Below are 14,622 nucleotides of genomic sequence, written 5' to 3'. Positions count from 1 at the left end.
ATTGTGTCATGCACACACACCTGCTCAGTGCCAGGATACCATTGTGGGCGAGAGAACAAATGCACATAACATAACATGCTGAAACACTGAGCCCGTTCCACCAACATCACTTTGCATGCTGGGTGTGTAGTTTTATAGTTTCCCTTCATAGGATTGCACTTTTATGCTTTAGCTGAAAGGTAGGATAAATGTCTAGAACCGGTCACGCATTCAGACTTGGATGGCATCAGTCAATTGCAAGGTATGCCAATTGTAATTTTCAAAATAACCACTGCTCCTCTTTTAAAAAGGACAATGCATAATTTAGCCTAAAAAAAGAAGTAATGGAGTTACAAGAACGCTTAACTCCCAAGTGTAAATACACTATAATGCTATGTTAAGTGTCCACTTTTTTACACGGCTCTTAACCCTGGTTAGTGGTCTATATTTCGACGCACCCACAGTTTTCTAGCTCAGAGGGCTGAGGTGAAGGCAGGTGAAGTGATTCGCTCAGTGTCACACAGTGTAGTAGGAAGCATGGGATTGGAATCCAAATCTCCATGTTCCACACCTGATACTTGAGCTATTAGACCACATCTCCTTCCCTAGTTGTTGGTATTTCTACATGGGGAGTGGTGGAATTGGTAAACGGGAAACACTAGTACATATAATTACAGCATGACTGTCACTTGAATGTGTTGTGGGGCAGGTGTGAAAAAGTCTAGTGCAAGTGCACCTCAAAATGATAGCTTACTATTTGAGTCATCAAGCTTTGAGCCATTTACTGCAATCTGATGCCCTCTTGTGGTCTGTTGTGGTGGCGTTAGAAGGTAGCTGCCTACTATGGTTTTAAGTGTAACTAATGGGTAACCCAATCAACCCATGACGGCTTGGGCAAAATATTTTAAACTGGTAAGTGTGCCTTCAAGGGATTTATTCTAATACTAGATTCTCAATAGTTTGTTCTTTGCTTCATGCAAGTATGTATAAGTTTCTTGCCAGTTGATTTATTTTTTATATAAAATGCAAGTTTGGCTGACTATCTTTCAAATTAATTTCTTTTGTCTAGAATTAGTCAATATATATCAACACAATTTATGAACAGTTCTAGTTTTTGGGGTGAAAATATATAAATATATCAAATCATATCAAAGAAACTGTTTCACATCAAATTACCAATTCCAACACACGGGCAGCCAACCCCCGTGGAGGGAGTTTCGGTGGGGCCGAGAGGCGGGGCGGGGGAGGGGCAGGATGGGGGTGCTAAAAACCAGAGTATGGATAATTGAAGGTAAGTAAACAATTTAATAAATAAAACGAATTTCGTAGCGCACCCTGCATCACATTTTGCGATAAGCCGAATTCTTCTGCATTTATCAGTTGATTTATTTGGAAAAAGTGTACACAATTGGAACGGTGAGGCTTGTAACATTCAAATTGGATGATATCTTCTTGGACAAGTGGTGCTGCTGCACATGCAGATGGGAATTGCACAGAATCACCTTTGGTGGAATACATAATGTGAAGCAGGTGGCAGTTCTCTTCTGCCTGAAATAAACTTCCTGCAAAATGTCAGTCTAAATGAAATCATTGCATAGAGCTGGCTTAGTTGCTTATCAATTTCAGCTTTGTTAATATCCAGGTAGGCGACACATCTTTCTCTTTTGACCTCTTAAAATATTCCTACAAGGTTGTCCTGTAGGAAGGATTTTGTATTTCACCTTGGATTCTGAGTCAACCTCCAAGAAACTCCCTAGTAATCCACTAGACATCTTCTAGGTATCACTACAAAAGATACAATGCAGGCAGAGACTGCAGGCTGTATATCAACATTAAACTAAATAATGAAAGATTAGGGGTGTGAGCATTGCAAATGTTAACAAACATTAGAGAATCAGGTCAGTTGGGCTCCAGAAATTCAGCTATTTGTGGTATAACTCATTTAAACACAGAAGTAAACTTTATAACAATCAATTGCAAATAGTACCAGTGGTTTGCATAATAATGACATTTAATATTTAACCCTCGAAAGACAATTTAGTGTGTACCATGTTCGGTATAAAAAGTCATAGTTAATGGTAATAATTTGTTGTTCTCCTCAGAACTGATTTATTGGCAGGAGCTGTGATCACAAATCTTCTCTCCTTTGCAGGTACTCTAAGGTCAAACATCTCTTGAGTGACCTGGATAATGTGGTGGCCACTGCCCTAAAGCGGATCCAGAAATCCAGCGATGCAGTCGGGACAGAGCCAGCTGCTGACTTTGTGCTCACAGAAAACGAATCTAGGTCCCTGGATGTTGGCCTCTGGAAATACCTTCCTTTGGTAGTCATCGATCAATCCGACCCGGATCACCCTGTTGTGATCAACATTTTAGATCAAAACCCTAGGTATCCATACTTTAACAGTTCAAAGCCCTCGGCTAACAATCTGACGTCCTATGGAGACCGGTATAAAGTGGCCATTGAAATGGTAAGTTCTGTTCCTTTGCACTCAGGATGCAACCTCTCTGGATTGTAAAGCATGAGATTGCTCTGGAAGTCCTGGAGAAGTACCATTGATCCCTTAAAAATGGAAGTCTGGTTGGTTATGAGATCTGCTGTGCAGGACACTAAGTGCTGTGGGAGTCCGAGCAGGATCTCACCGTGCAAGACATGTCCTCAAGTGCGCCCGGTTGAGGTCTCCGAGAGCTCCTATGCGCCTTAGAAAGAGTTGATAACTTTCTTTATTTGGGGAATGAAAAGGGAGCCATTGAACTTGAAATGAAATCCCTGATTACTTCCTTAGTCCGGTCTCTACTGTCAGTAGACCAGTAGGTGTGTGCCATTAACTGCCTCCACCTGTCCCGCTTGTGTACACTCCCAACTTGGCCAGCTTTGTGGAGGTATTCTTGATTCTTTGGTGTGGTTTTTCTCTTTTTTTTTTTACCCCAATTCTGTTGTATTGTTTGCTGTAAATGATCTGATGTTTTCCCATAATACTGTAAGCTATCTTTTAGCTGCTTCATGGGGTCAAGGCCTTCTATCCCTGCGGTGAACATCATACCACATGTTCCACATTATATTCCCAATTCACTAGATGTAGCTTTACATTCGCGGTGTCTCATGATTAAGCCCTAACACTGCTTCCATGTGCTCTCAATGAGACAGAGAGCAGGATATATTCAGCGCAGGGCGCTCTCATTTACTTATGATTGGTCAGCAGCGTTCAACACAAACCTAGGTCCGCAAAACTCCAAGTTTGACCGAGTCTAGCATTTAGAGGGCAGTTTGAGAAAACACACCCAACCAGTAGAGGTTGTCTCTTTGATCCAAAGTTCTGGGTATTCTACATCACCCGCTGACAGGACCAGGTTCATCCTCCCAAAAGGGTCACATAGACAGCACTACCCAAAGCCACGGAGAGTACCTACAACTCGATGGGCAGTAACCTACAGCAGGAAGAGTCATTGTTCAACAAAACATCACAAAAAGAAAGAGAAGAAGTCTACATGAATATGAGGGCAGCACACCATAGTTTGGGTCACAGCTGTAACTGTGTCCCATCCTCCCCACCCCCTAACCCCTGCCGTCCTGATCTCAATGGGCTCCATTTGTGACGCCCCCCCCCCCGTTTAAATGAACTGAACTCCAGAAAAGTTTCTAAGTACAAGGGAATTCAAAACAGGAGCTTCTGAATTTTGGGACCCCCAACTAGGCCCGCCATGTCTGATCTCAGTTTGCAATTAGGCAGATAGCTCACAAATGTTTGTGATAACAAATTTTGTTTTGATCATACAAAGTTATGTGAATTTAACAAAGCCATGCAGCCATTTCCAACCGAGCAATGTTTGTTCGTTACTTCTCTCCAAGTCTTGAAGTTTTGATTCTGGGGTTTAATTCACACCTGCTTTGCCTTGTCTCCTCTTCCCTAGTGCAATAATAATGGGGCAGACTGCTCCTACCGGAACTTCACCAGTGGCATCCAGGCGGTCACCGAGTGGTACACTCTGCAGTTCGCTGAAATCTTTTCAAAGCTGTCCCTGGAGGAAAGAATTGAACTTGGGCACCAACCAGAAGACATGATCCTCACCTGCCTGTTTGCGGGGCAGGCATGCAGCTACAGGTACGGGCCGCGCCCTGGGTCCTCCTTGGACTTCCTGGTGATGCACATCTACATGTGTCCTCATTCCCATCCTGGCTCTGCTCCTCCACCTCTTTCGCCTTATTCTTTGCTCCCTGTTTCTTGGCTCAAACTCTTGTCCTGCTGCTTTTATTCCTGGTTCTGCTTGTTTCACAGATTGATTCCTTTCTCCGATGATCTTTTTTTTTTTTTAAGCAAAAGATTTTATTTGCATTTTCACATTAGAACATTCACCGTGATGGACTGCTAGTCTTCATTAAGTTACAGGTCAAAAATATGAAAATTGTAATTGGGTAAGAACACTCCTCCACTACCTTATTTCCCATATTCCACCAGATATAGTCCTACTGACCACATCTCTAATGCCTCTGGAAAGATCAGCTTCCCAACTACCCCTCCTCCCCACCCCTTTACTAGGAGTGGGTGAAAATTCCACTCCGCGAAGTCCGCAGAGTTTTGCCCACGCCACATTCTACTTGGAACACGAAGTTCTGGCACAGCTCCATCAACTGCCGTGTGTCGGAGTTTTTTCTGGCAAGCGGAAACGCCAAAGGTAAGTTGGCGAGCACAAATTTGTATCTCCTAATTCGATTTTCAGGTGCTAAAATGGCTCCAGGTGAGATTTAAAAACGTGATTGGTTGCAGCAGGTCACGGCCGTTCATGGTGAGAAATTTGCTGCTCAAGTAGAAAATCTCCTCAAGTGGCAGAAAGAGGCAGTGCCCTCTGGCATGCCATGTGTTACCGTTCGCACTTATTTTACAGCTCAGAACAAGCTCCCAGTGCTAAAAATGCATGCAAGCAGCGCAACGTGCTGAATTCCACCCGTTCACAGACCTCCTCAGAATCTCGCAGAGTTTTTATGTAACTCCATGGAATTCCACAGAGTGAAACTCTACGAGTTCTGTCCACCCCTACCCATGACCCCTTTCACCCAACCCCCATTTTTGGTCCTGTCAGGTGTCCCATAGCAGTGTAATGTGTAGCTGATCCAGGCCGCTCTATATGCTAATAACCCCACGTGTCCCTAATGCTTACGTAAGTTGCTCAACGGAAAGTTAAGTGATCTCCAGTTTGTGCTCGAGTAGCACCTTGAGACCTTCAGCCCATCATTCCTAAGCAGATATCACTTGGTGGGCCTGTCCTGATGCCACAGCCCTTTATCCTTCCAAGACACGGTTGTCGCCTTTGAGCAATTCCATCAGACCCGCCTTTGCTCTAGCAGCCTCTATGGAACCCTTGCCTTTCTTTGCTTCTCTGAGTGAGGAGGGTGATGCTTTCATATTCCGTCCATCTAAGCAGTTCCCCCTTCCACCCATCGACTGTAGAGCTTATCGCTGGTTTCCATTTGGGTGTGATTTGTCTTTTAGCTAGAATAAGGGCTAAATCGATAAATTCTGTGGTTAGAGACCCAGCAGATACACCACTGGCATCCCAGAAAAAATGTAGTCTGTGATGTCATTGACTAGTACAATTGCATCTCTCCAATATGTGGTTAGCTGCGGGCAGTCCCAGACAATATGGAGCATTTCTGCTCCAATAACCCCACATCTAGGACATGAGGGAGGATTTTTTTGATTTTGAGAGGAGTGAGATATGCCCTATGTAAGAACTAAACGTTGATCAGCTAGAGACCTATAGCGTCCAGTCCAATATTTTCCTCCCAGTCTCCATCTGTAATGGGTATTCCCATGTCCGCCTCCCACTTGCCCTTTAGTGCGTCCAAAGGAACATCTATTTCAGTTCTGAGGGCTCGATAGAGGCCCAAAGTGGCCCTAGTGTCTCCCAAAGAGACACAGATAAGACGGCAGCCCTGATGTAATTTAGGTTCTCTCAGCTCCACGGACTATTTGCGCTTAATAGCCGCCATTTTCGCCCTATATAGGCCTTTCATCTGACACTCTTATTCCTGGTTCTCTTTGTTCTCTGGCTCAATTCCTTTCTGGTTCTTATTCCAGGGTTTCCCTGCTTCCTGATTCAATCTCTGCAGCTTTTCTACCTACTTATGTATGTTTCTTGGCTCGAATCCTTGCTCTGCTGCTCTTATTCCTGGTTCTCTTTGTTTTGTGGTCGTTTCCTCTCCTCTACTGCTCTTATACCTGGTTCTCTTTGTTTTGTAGTTGTTTCCTCTCCTCTCCTGCCCATATTCCTGGTCCTCTTTGCTTTGTGGTTGTTTCCCCTCCTCTGCTTCTCTTATTCCTGGTTCTCTCTGTTTTGTGGCTCAAACCCTTGCTCTGCTGCTCGTAGTTCTGGTTCTGTTTGTTTTGTGGTTGTTTCCCCTCCTCTACTGCTCTTATTCCTGTTTCTCTTTGGTTTGTGGGTATTTCCTCTCCTCTACTGCTCGTATTCCTGGTTCTCTCTGGTTTGTGGTTGTTTCCCCTCCTTTGCTGCTCTTATTCCTGGTTCGTTTGCTTTTGTGGTTGTTTTCCCTCCTTTGCTGCTCTTATTCCTGGTTCGATATATTTATTGGCTTGAATCCTTGCCCTGCTGCTTGTATTCCTGGTTTTCTTTGTATTGTGGTTGTTTCCTCTCCTCTAGTGCCCATATTCCTGGTTCTCTCTGTTCTTGGATCAAACCCTGGCTCTGCTGCTCTTATTCCTGGTTCTCTTTGATTTGTGGTTGGTTCCTCTCCTCCACTGCTCTTATTCTTGGTTCGCTTTTTGTTGGGGTTGTTTCCTCTCCTCTAGTGCCCATATTCCTGGTTCTTTCTGTTCTTGGCTCAAACCCTTGTTCTGCTGCTCTTATTCCTGGATCTCTTTGTTTTGTGGTTGTTTCCCCTCCTCTGCTGCCCGTATTCCTGGTTCACTTTCTCTTGTGGTTGTTTCCCCTCCTCTGCTGCCCATATTCCTGGTTCTCTCTGTTTTGTGGTGGTTTCCTCTCCTCTGCTGCCCGTATTCCTGGTTCGCTTTCTTTTGTGGTTGTTTCCTCTCCTCTGCTGCCCATATGCCTGGTTCTCTCTGTTTTGGGTTGTTTCCCCTCATCTGCTGCCTGTATTCCTGGTTCTCTCCTCTACTGCTCTTATTCTTTGTTCTCTTTTTGTTGGGGTTCTTTCCTCTCCTCTAGTGCCCATATTCCTGGTTCTCTCTGTTCTTGGCTCATACCCTTGCTCTGCTGCTCTTATTCCTGGTTCTCTTTGTTTTGTGGTTGTTTCCTCTCCTCTACTGCTCTTATTCTTGGTTCTCTTTTTGTTGGGGTTGTTTCCTCTCCTCTGGTGCCCATTTTCCTGGTTCTCTCTGTTCTTGTCTCAAACCCTTTCTCTGCTGCTCTTATTCCTGGTTCTCTTTGTTTTGTGGTTGTTTCCCCTCCTCTGCTGCCCGTATTCCTGTTTCGCTTTCTTTTTTGGTTGTTTCCCCTCCCCTGCTGCCCATATTCCTGGTTCTCTCTGTTTTGTGGTTGTTTCCTCTCCTCTGCTGCCCATATTCCTGGTTCTCTCTGTTTTGTGGTTGTTTTCTCTCCTCTGCTGCTCGTATTCCTGGTTCTCTTTGTTTTGTGGTCGTTTCCCCTCCTCTGCTGCCCGTATTCCTGGTTCTCTTTGTTTTGTGGTTGTTTTCCCTCCTCTGCTGCTCTTATTCCTGATTCTCTCTGTTTTGTGGTGGTTTCCCCTCATCTGCTGCCCGTATTCCTGGTTCTCTTTGTTTTATGGTGATTTCCCCTCACCTGCAGCCCGTATTCCTGGTTCTCTTTCTTTTGTGGTTGTTTTGTCTCCTCTGCTGCCCCTATTCCTGGTTCGCTCTGTTTTGTGGTTGTTTCCCCTCCTCTGCTGCTCTTATTCCTGGTTCGCTCTGTTTTGTGGCGGTTCCCCTCATCTGCTGCTCTTATTCCAGGTTCGCTCTATTTTGTGGTTGTTTCCCCTCCTCTGCTGCCCATATTCCTGGTTCGCTCTGTTTTGTGGTTGTTTCCCCTCCTCTGCTGCTCTTAGTCCTGGTTCTTTCTGTTTTGTGGTAGTTTCCTCTCCTCTGCCGCCCGTATTCCTGGTTTGCTCTGTTTTGTGGTTGTTTCCCCTCCTCTGCTGCTCTTATTCCTGGTTCGCTCTATTTTGTGGTTGTTTCCTCTCCTCTGCCGCCCGTATTCCTGGTTTGCTCTGTTTTGTGGTTGTTTCCCCTCCTCTGCTGCTCTTATTCCTGGTTCGCTCTATTTTGTGGTTGTTTCCTCTCCTCTGCTGCTCTTATTCCTGGTTCGCTCTATTTTGTGGTTGTTTCCTCTCCCCTGCCGCCCGTATTCCTGGTTTGCTCTGTTTTGTGGTTGTTTCCCCTCCTCTGCTGCTCTTATTCCTGGTTCGCTCTATTTTGTGGTTGTTTCCTCTCCTCTGCTGCTCTTATTCCTGGTTCGCTCTATTGTGCGGTTGTTTCCTCTCCTCTGCTGCTCTTATTCCTGGTTCGCTCTATTTTGTGGTTGTTTCCTCTCCTCTGCTGCTCTTATTCCTGGTTCGCTCTATTTTGTGGTTGTTTCCTCTCCTCTGCCGCCCGTATTCCTGGTTTGCTCTGTTTTGTGGTTGTTTCCCCTCCTCTGCTGCTCTTATTCCTGGTTCGCTCTATTTTGTGGTTGTTTCCTCTCCTCTGCTGCTCTTATTCCTGGTTCGCTCTATTTTGTGGTTGTTTCCTCTCCTCTGCTGCCCGTATTCCTGGTTCTCCTTGTTTTGTGGATGTTTCCCCTCCTGATTCTCCATTTATTTCTCTTGCTTTGTGCTTGTCTCTGTACTGCTCTTAAACCTGGTATTAATTACAGCCCCCCCCCCCCCACTGGTACTATTTCAGACTATCTGTCTCTGTTTCTCTCTCTCCTGCATGTGCGCCTGTTTCTCCTGCATGACTCTTACTTCCATCCCTGCTCTTATTCCAGATTTTAATTATTTTTCTGTCCCTGTGCTCGTCTCCTTGCTTTTATACCTGGTTCTAATGCATGGCTCTAATCTTTCCCCTTATGTTTCTGTTCCTGATTCTCTGATTACCTTTCTAGCTCTGTCTCGCGTAACATCTTTTTCTCCTCCAAGTTCTTCCACCGCTGATCTTAGTCCTGACTTTCCAATCATTTTCGGGCTCTGTGCTTGTCTCTCTGCTGCTCTACGATCTGGTTCAAATCCCTTCTTCTGTTACTGCTTCTCCTATTTACGATTCTCCATGTCATGTTTTCGCTCTCTGTGTTTCTCCCTTGCTCCTGTTTCTGCCTGACTCATCTGTCTTTTTATTTGCTCTTTTTGCTGACCGTGGTTGACCTTACTTTAAATTCTTCACCCACCTATTTTGGCTTCGTGCTGCACACTTGTTTGTTCAGCAACAGTAACTAGTTAGAAATTAATGTGAACAGAAGAGTGAAAATTATCGAAGCAAAGCATCAAACTCTCGGCTGGGGTGAAGGGAGGGGTGGAAGCAAGGGGAACGCCCTCGGTTTTCAAAGAAACCACTGCCTGATAAGATTCGAGCCTGTCTGATTTGCATCTCGAGTTTCCAAATATTGCTGATCGGTATCTGGCTGTGTCAGCAGTGTGCATTGTCCTGGCGGTGGGTGACGCCCTCTTTAGATGTTTGCACAAAGTCATTTTCTGCGGTCTCATATTTTACTACATCCCCTTGTCAACTGTGAGTTCAAAATGGCTGATGCCCCCTCCCCCTGCATTGAGAAGGGCCCACCTTGTGGGTCAAATGTGTGCTTGGAAACTCTGAGAAAAGATGTTGGCGCTGTTTGCACTAGGCCAGGTTTGTTTTAACAGATTCCTGGATAGTGCAACACATTTTTAAAAGTTGGCTGACCTCTGCACTGGTTGAAAAGCCACACTAATTGCTGTGAAGTTTTCAATCATGTTTAATCTCAACACCATATCTGCCAACTTGAAGAACAATCTCACAGTGTGAGGAGGGGGTGGGGACTTGGAGGGGGCAGGGGCCCTCTTACCTACAAGGCACTTTTGAACCCCACCCTGCCCCTAAGCCCCCGCCTCCCAAAAAATACAAAAAAAGAGCTTGCTGAGGCTGGTGCAAATGTCCTGGGGTGCTTTCACGACCCTCAATGGGTGTGGGCAGTTCAAAGCCTTGGAAAACGAGATGGAAAACCACTGTTTACAGTAGATGTCGTCTGGTTTTCTCTGCTACCGTCTGATATTGGCTCCTCACCAGGGGACCGTGTGCTGGGAGCTGATATCGTGTGTCACACGCATGTGAGTTGGCAGGTATAACAACGCCCAAACACATACTCAGATAACGGCGTGCGCGGCGTTCTACGACACAAATCGTTCGTTCTGTGAAAGGGCGCTCCGAGACAACCCAAGCGCTATGAGGCCGTCCTGATGGCAGCCTGTGCACTCCATACAGGGCCAGCTCCAGGGTGATGTGATCGGTGCCAACGCACAGGGCGCTGACCCTGGTGGGGGGGGGGGCATGTTTTCAAGTACAATATGGTTTTAAAAGCACCTGTTTCAGCGTTCCTTGCCTCCAGCAGTTTTCAGGCAACCATAAAAATGTCAAGATAACTCTAGTAATTGGTGGACCTGCTGCAGAGATCAGAGTTTTGCCTAGGGCCAGTTTTGACTCCTCATAAAGTAACGCAGGAGGTGAAAATGCCTGCTGCAAAGCACGTGTACCATGCGGATCGCATTGTGCATATAATGTAAATAGGTCAGGGCCCAGCGTCGGATTGGTAACGCGGGCATTCGGGCAATGCCCGAGGGGCCGGTGTCCGAGTGCTGCTGTGGGCCTCTTTTTTTAGCACTCTGGGGGGCCATTTGGGCGCTGTCTCTATTGTTCGAATACAGACAGCGGCTCTGTAGTGGCCTTTCTAGTGGCGGATGGGCGCTCATTACCTCCGTTTAGCAACAGGCAGAGGTGTCACTCCCCTTGTCTCGTTGGCCGGCCCATTAATGTGTGCACATACTGAGTGGTGGCACGGGGCCTGAGTAGAAGTGGCCTCACTTGTTTCACCAGTCTAAACTAACGCGTGCATTTTTTTTAACCCCCCCTCCTAAAGTTTTTTTTTTTATAAGATTACGCCAAAGCAGTGATTTGAGGAGTGATTATGCAAATGTGGGCCGTTTTTTTTTTTTTTTGCGTGCCCGGCCGATTTTCAATCCCAATCCAACCCTGTCAGTGCCTTACTGCTTCTGTCAGAGAGACATTTTTGTCACTTGCACTTTATAAGTTTAAATCCTAATATAGAACAGTGAACTATTAACTGTCATCAAAGCTGTGCATGCAAACTGCAAGGTACAGATTAGAGCGTTATGATTTTTTCCCCTCAGTCTTTCATTATCCAATGTAGCAAAAATGGTTCCCTTGGGTAGAAATCAATTCTTATTAGTAAAGACAACCCCCAACCATGGTGTTATGAGTCTGGGCTTCTCCAGACAAGCACTCTTCAACTATCCTGCCTACCAGTATGGATGACGTGCGACTCCTACACCTTTTAGTCCTCTGTTTTATGTAACGTTTCCTTTACACTGATTTATACACCCAGGATTGCTTGTCTCTGTGCATTGTGTGTTTGATTTAAAGTGCTCTGACGCACTACACTGGTACGACTGGCGCTATAAAACTAAAGAAATGCATAACAGAGTGGTTATGGAGGCTTGAAGGGCACTGTTAAAGGGTGGTAGTGAGGGAATCCTGGCAGAGGTGGTCACTGGGGGTGCCAAGAAACATTGTTGCACTGGTAAGATTGTTCTTCAAGTTGGCAGATTTGAAAATACCACCAGTTAATATCTGCACTAGAGCAGCCGCGGTCGGCAGTAGGAGTTCCTGCAGGGCGGTGACGTGGGGAAGGGCAGGGTGGGGGGGTGGGGGGTAGTAATGTATGGATTACGGAGTTTAACAGGTAAGTAAACATATAAATAAATAAAACAAATTTTGTTGCGTGCACTGCATCACCAAATGCGATGCAGTGCGCGCAACGAAATTCGTTTTATTTATTTATATGTTTACTTACCTGTTAAACTCCGTAATCCATACTTTACTACCCCCCACTCTGCCCCTCCCCACGTCACCGCCGTGCAGGAACTCCTACTGCCGACCGCGGCTGCACTAGAGACAGACATGTTTCATGAATTTCCATTTATTTGTCTTGCTTCGGCTTCTCGCTCTCTGTGCCTCCTATCCAATTTCTAATTCCTGGTCCAAATTCCCCTTTTCTCTTTCTATTTCTGGTTCTCTCTGTTCCTCCCTAGGGTTGTTTCTCTCCCTGTTAGGGTTACGGATAGTAATAGCTTTGCGCTTTAAGACCCGCAAATAAGTCAGCACTCTTTTTAGCACTCTTTTTATGAAACAGAGGGGGGCTGGGGTGGGCACTGAAGTGCTGCTGTTCCAGTTTGGTGGCACCCACTCAACAAAAAGACCCTCACTCCTTGTGTAAAGTACTTCGTTGTATTGTAAAGCGCTCTGACACCTCTGGGTAAAGTACACGCTATATAAAAATGCATTAAATAAATAACACCTCGGTTTAACCTGCTGCAGCTGAGCGGGTCCTGGTATTCCAATTCAGTGTCCCTATAACAGCACTCCAGAGCCCCTCTGCCCGTGGTACCCCCTGACCTTCATACCCGGAAGCCCCATAATTAAAGCTTTTTTGTGTTAGTTTTTATTGATGCAATAATAAAAGTACCATAGTTACAATTGAACATAAGATGAAACACTAGAATAATATAGGGTATATCATCAAAAAATACTATAATAAAGAGCAATCTAACTCAGAGATAATAAAGAGAGGGGGAATGAGATCATCTTGTGGTTAAGAAATGAAGAAGAATAAGGGTACATATTAAGATAAATGAAAGCTAAAGGAAAGTTTTGATAATAAGGTAATAAGAAAGGGGAGAAAGAGAGAAGAAAGAGAGAGAAGAAAAGAAAAGGAAAAGGGGGAAATGAGAAAAAGAACTAAGATATAGAAGGGTGAGGGGATAAATAAGAAGTGAAGGGAATCCAAAATAAACCAGATTTGATTTTCTGAGATAATGTTGATGATGAGACAGTAGAAATTCTATGTTCATTACAAATAAGGTTCCACCACATTAATGTGCAAACTTTGGAATTATCTTTCCATAATTAAAGCTTTGACACCGCAGCAGAAGCCGCCCTCACCAGATGCACTCAGCGCTGCTCTGGCCGTGGCACCCGACACACAGCTGGAGCTCTGCACCTCTGCCATGGACGGCGGCACCCCCTGCTATCCAATCCGGACGGGCACACAGTGCCATGTTACTGAAGTGATGAGGTCCCGCCCTCTTACCCGACCAGCAGACTGCACACAGCTCCAGTAGTGCGCCTCCATCGCAGCCGTGGACCCCTGCCATCCTCGTCCCGAGGTCGGACAGACCGCTGGCCAGCTCAACTGAGTTCCCCCCACTGCTCTTCTAGTTCTTGACCCCAACACCCGGCTCTGCAGCTACAGTTCTGCAAATGTGCCTCCTTGCCTGACCGTTAGCACACCCAGGGCCATATGTTTGAAGCCAATTTGCGATCGCAAATGCTGAAATTCACAGCATTTCAGCGTTTGCGATCGCAAATTAGCAGTGTGCATTGTAGCACACAAAAACAGTGTGCTAAATAAGGAATTGCAAATTTTGTGATTCCCTATTTTGCGATTGCATTTAAGGAATCGCATTTTTTTAAAGTGCCAATTGGCTCACATGCACATTTCAGTAGTGCAACAGGGTGTCCCTTTGATACCTTGTCACCCTTGAAATTGCATTCTCAATTTGCGATTCTCTATTTGCTAATCGCAAATTGAGAATGCCTTTCCATTCATTTCTATGGGCCTCTTAGCCCATTGGAATGAATGGGAAGGTATTCCTTATTTGCGAATCTCAATTTGCGACTCGCAAATAAGGAATATGTGGGATTCGCAAAATTATTAGCAAATCCCACATACATTGCATTTTGCGATTCTCAAATTGCGATTTGCTGAAAATCGCAATTTGAGAATCGCAAAATGTTCTTTTCATACATATTGCCCCTGGTTACTCCAGTGCTGAGACCCCGCACACAGCTCTGAGGATGCAGCTCAATGCACCTCATTCCGAGGTGCCTCTGACCGAGCCCCAGTTCCTTGACGCACAAGGGCTCTCCCAGTGTACCTCGATGCAAACCAGCAGTCCTGCTTTGCTACTCCATGTCAGCTATAAATTTCATGCCAGAACTTTAAGTTACTTTGTTGAAAGTACTTTTCTTCTTTTAGGAATTTCATTCTCACGCCCACTTCTGCTTTTTTTCTTTCAGAAATTTCACCCAGATCTATAACCCGGACTATGGGAACTGCTTCATCTTTAACTGGGGCCAGGAAGGGCAGGACCTGCTGGTCGCGGCCAACCCTGGAGCGGAGTTTGGTGAGTACCACCCTGGGCCCTAATCAAAGAGAGGGACTGAACGCTGCTCCTCCAGGTGCCACTGAATTCCACCCTACAGACCTGGGGGCGGGCGGTCGAGTGCAAGCGCCAGTGCTTTAAATGGGCCGGTACTGTCCGGTACCGAGTACATGCACTTCTTTATTTTGAAAGTGAGAGTACCAGCACTTCTCAGAGCTGCTGCAGTACATTTAATGGGAGAG

General features: G+C 45.6%; 1 protein-coding gene across 1 annotated transcript in view; it reads left to right on the top strand.

Annotated features, from left to right (window-relative positions):
* The window catches only part of SCNN1B (sodium channel epithelial 1 subunit beta), a 231,133-nt gene that overhangs the window by 115,658 nt on the left and 100,853 nt on the right, over positions 1–14,622 (top strand). The window contains exons 3-5 of the mRNA XM_078664792.1: positions 2,132–2,450; positions 3,892–4,082; positions 14,295–14,401. Of these exons, the coding sequence (XP_078520918.1) occupies positions 2,132–2,450; positions 3,892–4,082; positions 14,295–14,401 (617 nt within the window). The remainder of the gene's footprint in view (positions 1–2,131; positions 2,451–3,891; positions 4,083–14,294; positions 14,402–14,622) is intronic.

Source organism: Lissotriton helveticus, chromosome 10 (genome assembly GCF_964261635.1).
Source record: "Lissotriton helveticus chromosome 10, aLisHel1.1, whole genome shotgun sequence".
Taxonomy (NCBI): Eukaryota; Metazoa; Chordata; class Amphibia; order Caudata; family Salamandridae; genus Lissotriton; species Lissotriton helveticus.
The sequence above is the reverse complement of the archived record's forward strand: the minus strand, read 5'-3'. Positions and strand labels throughout refer to the sequence as shown.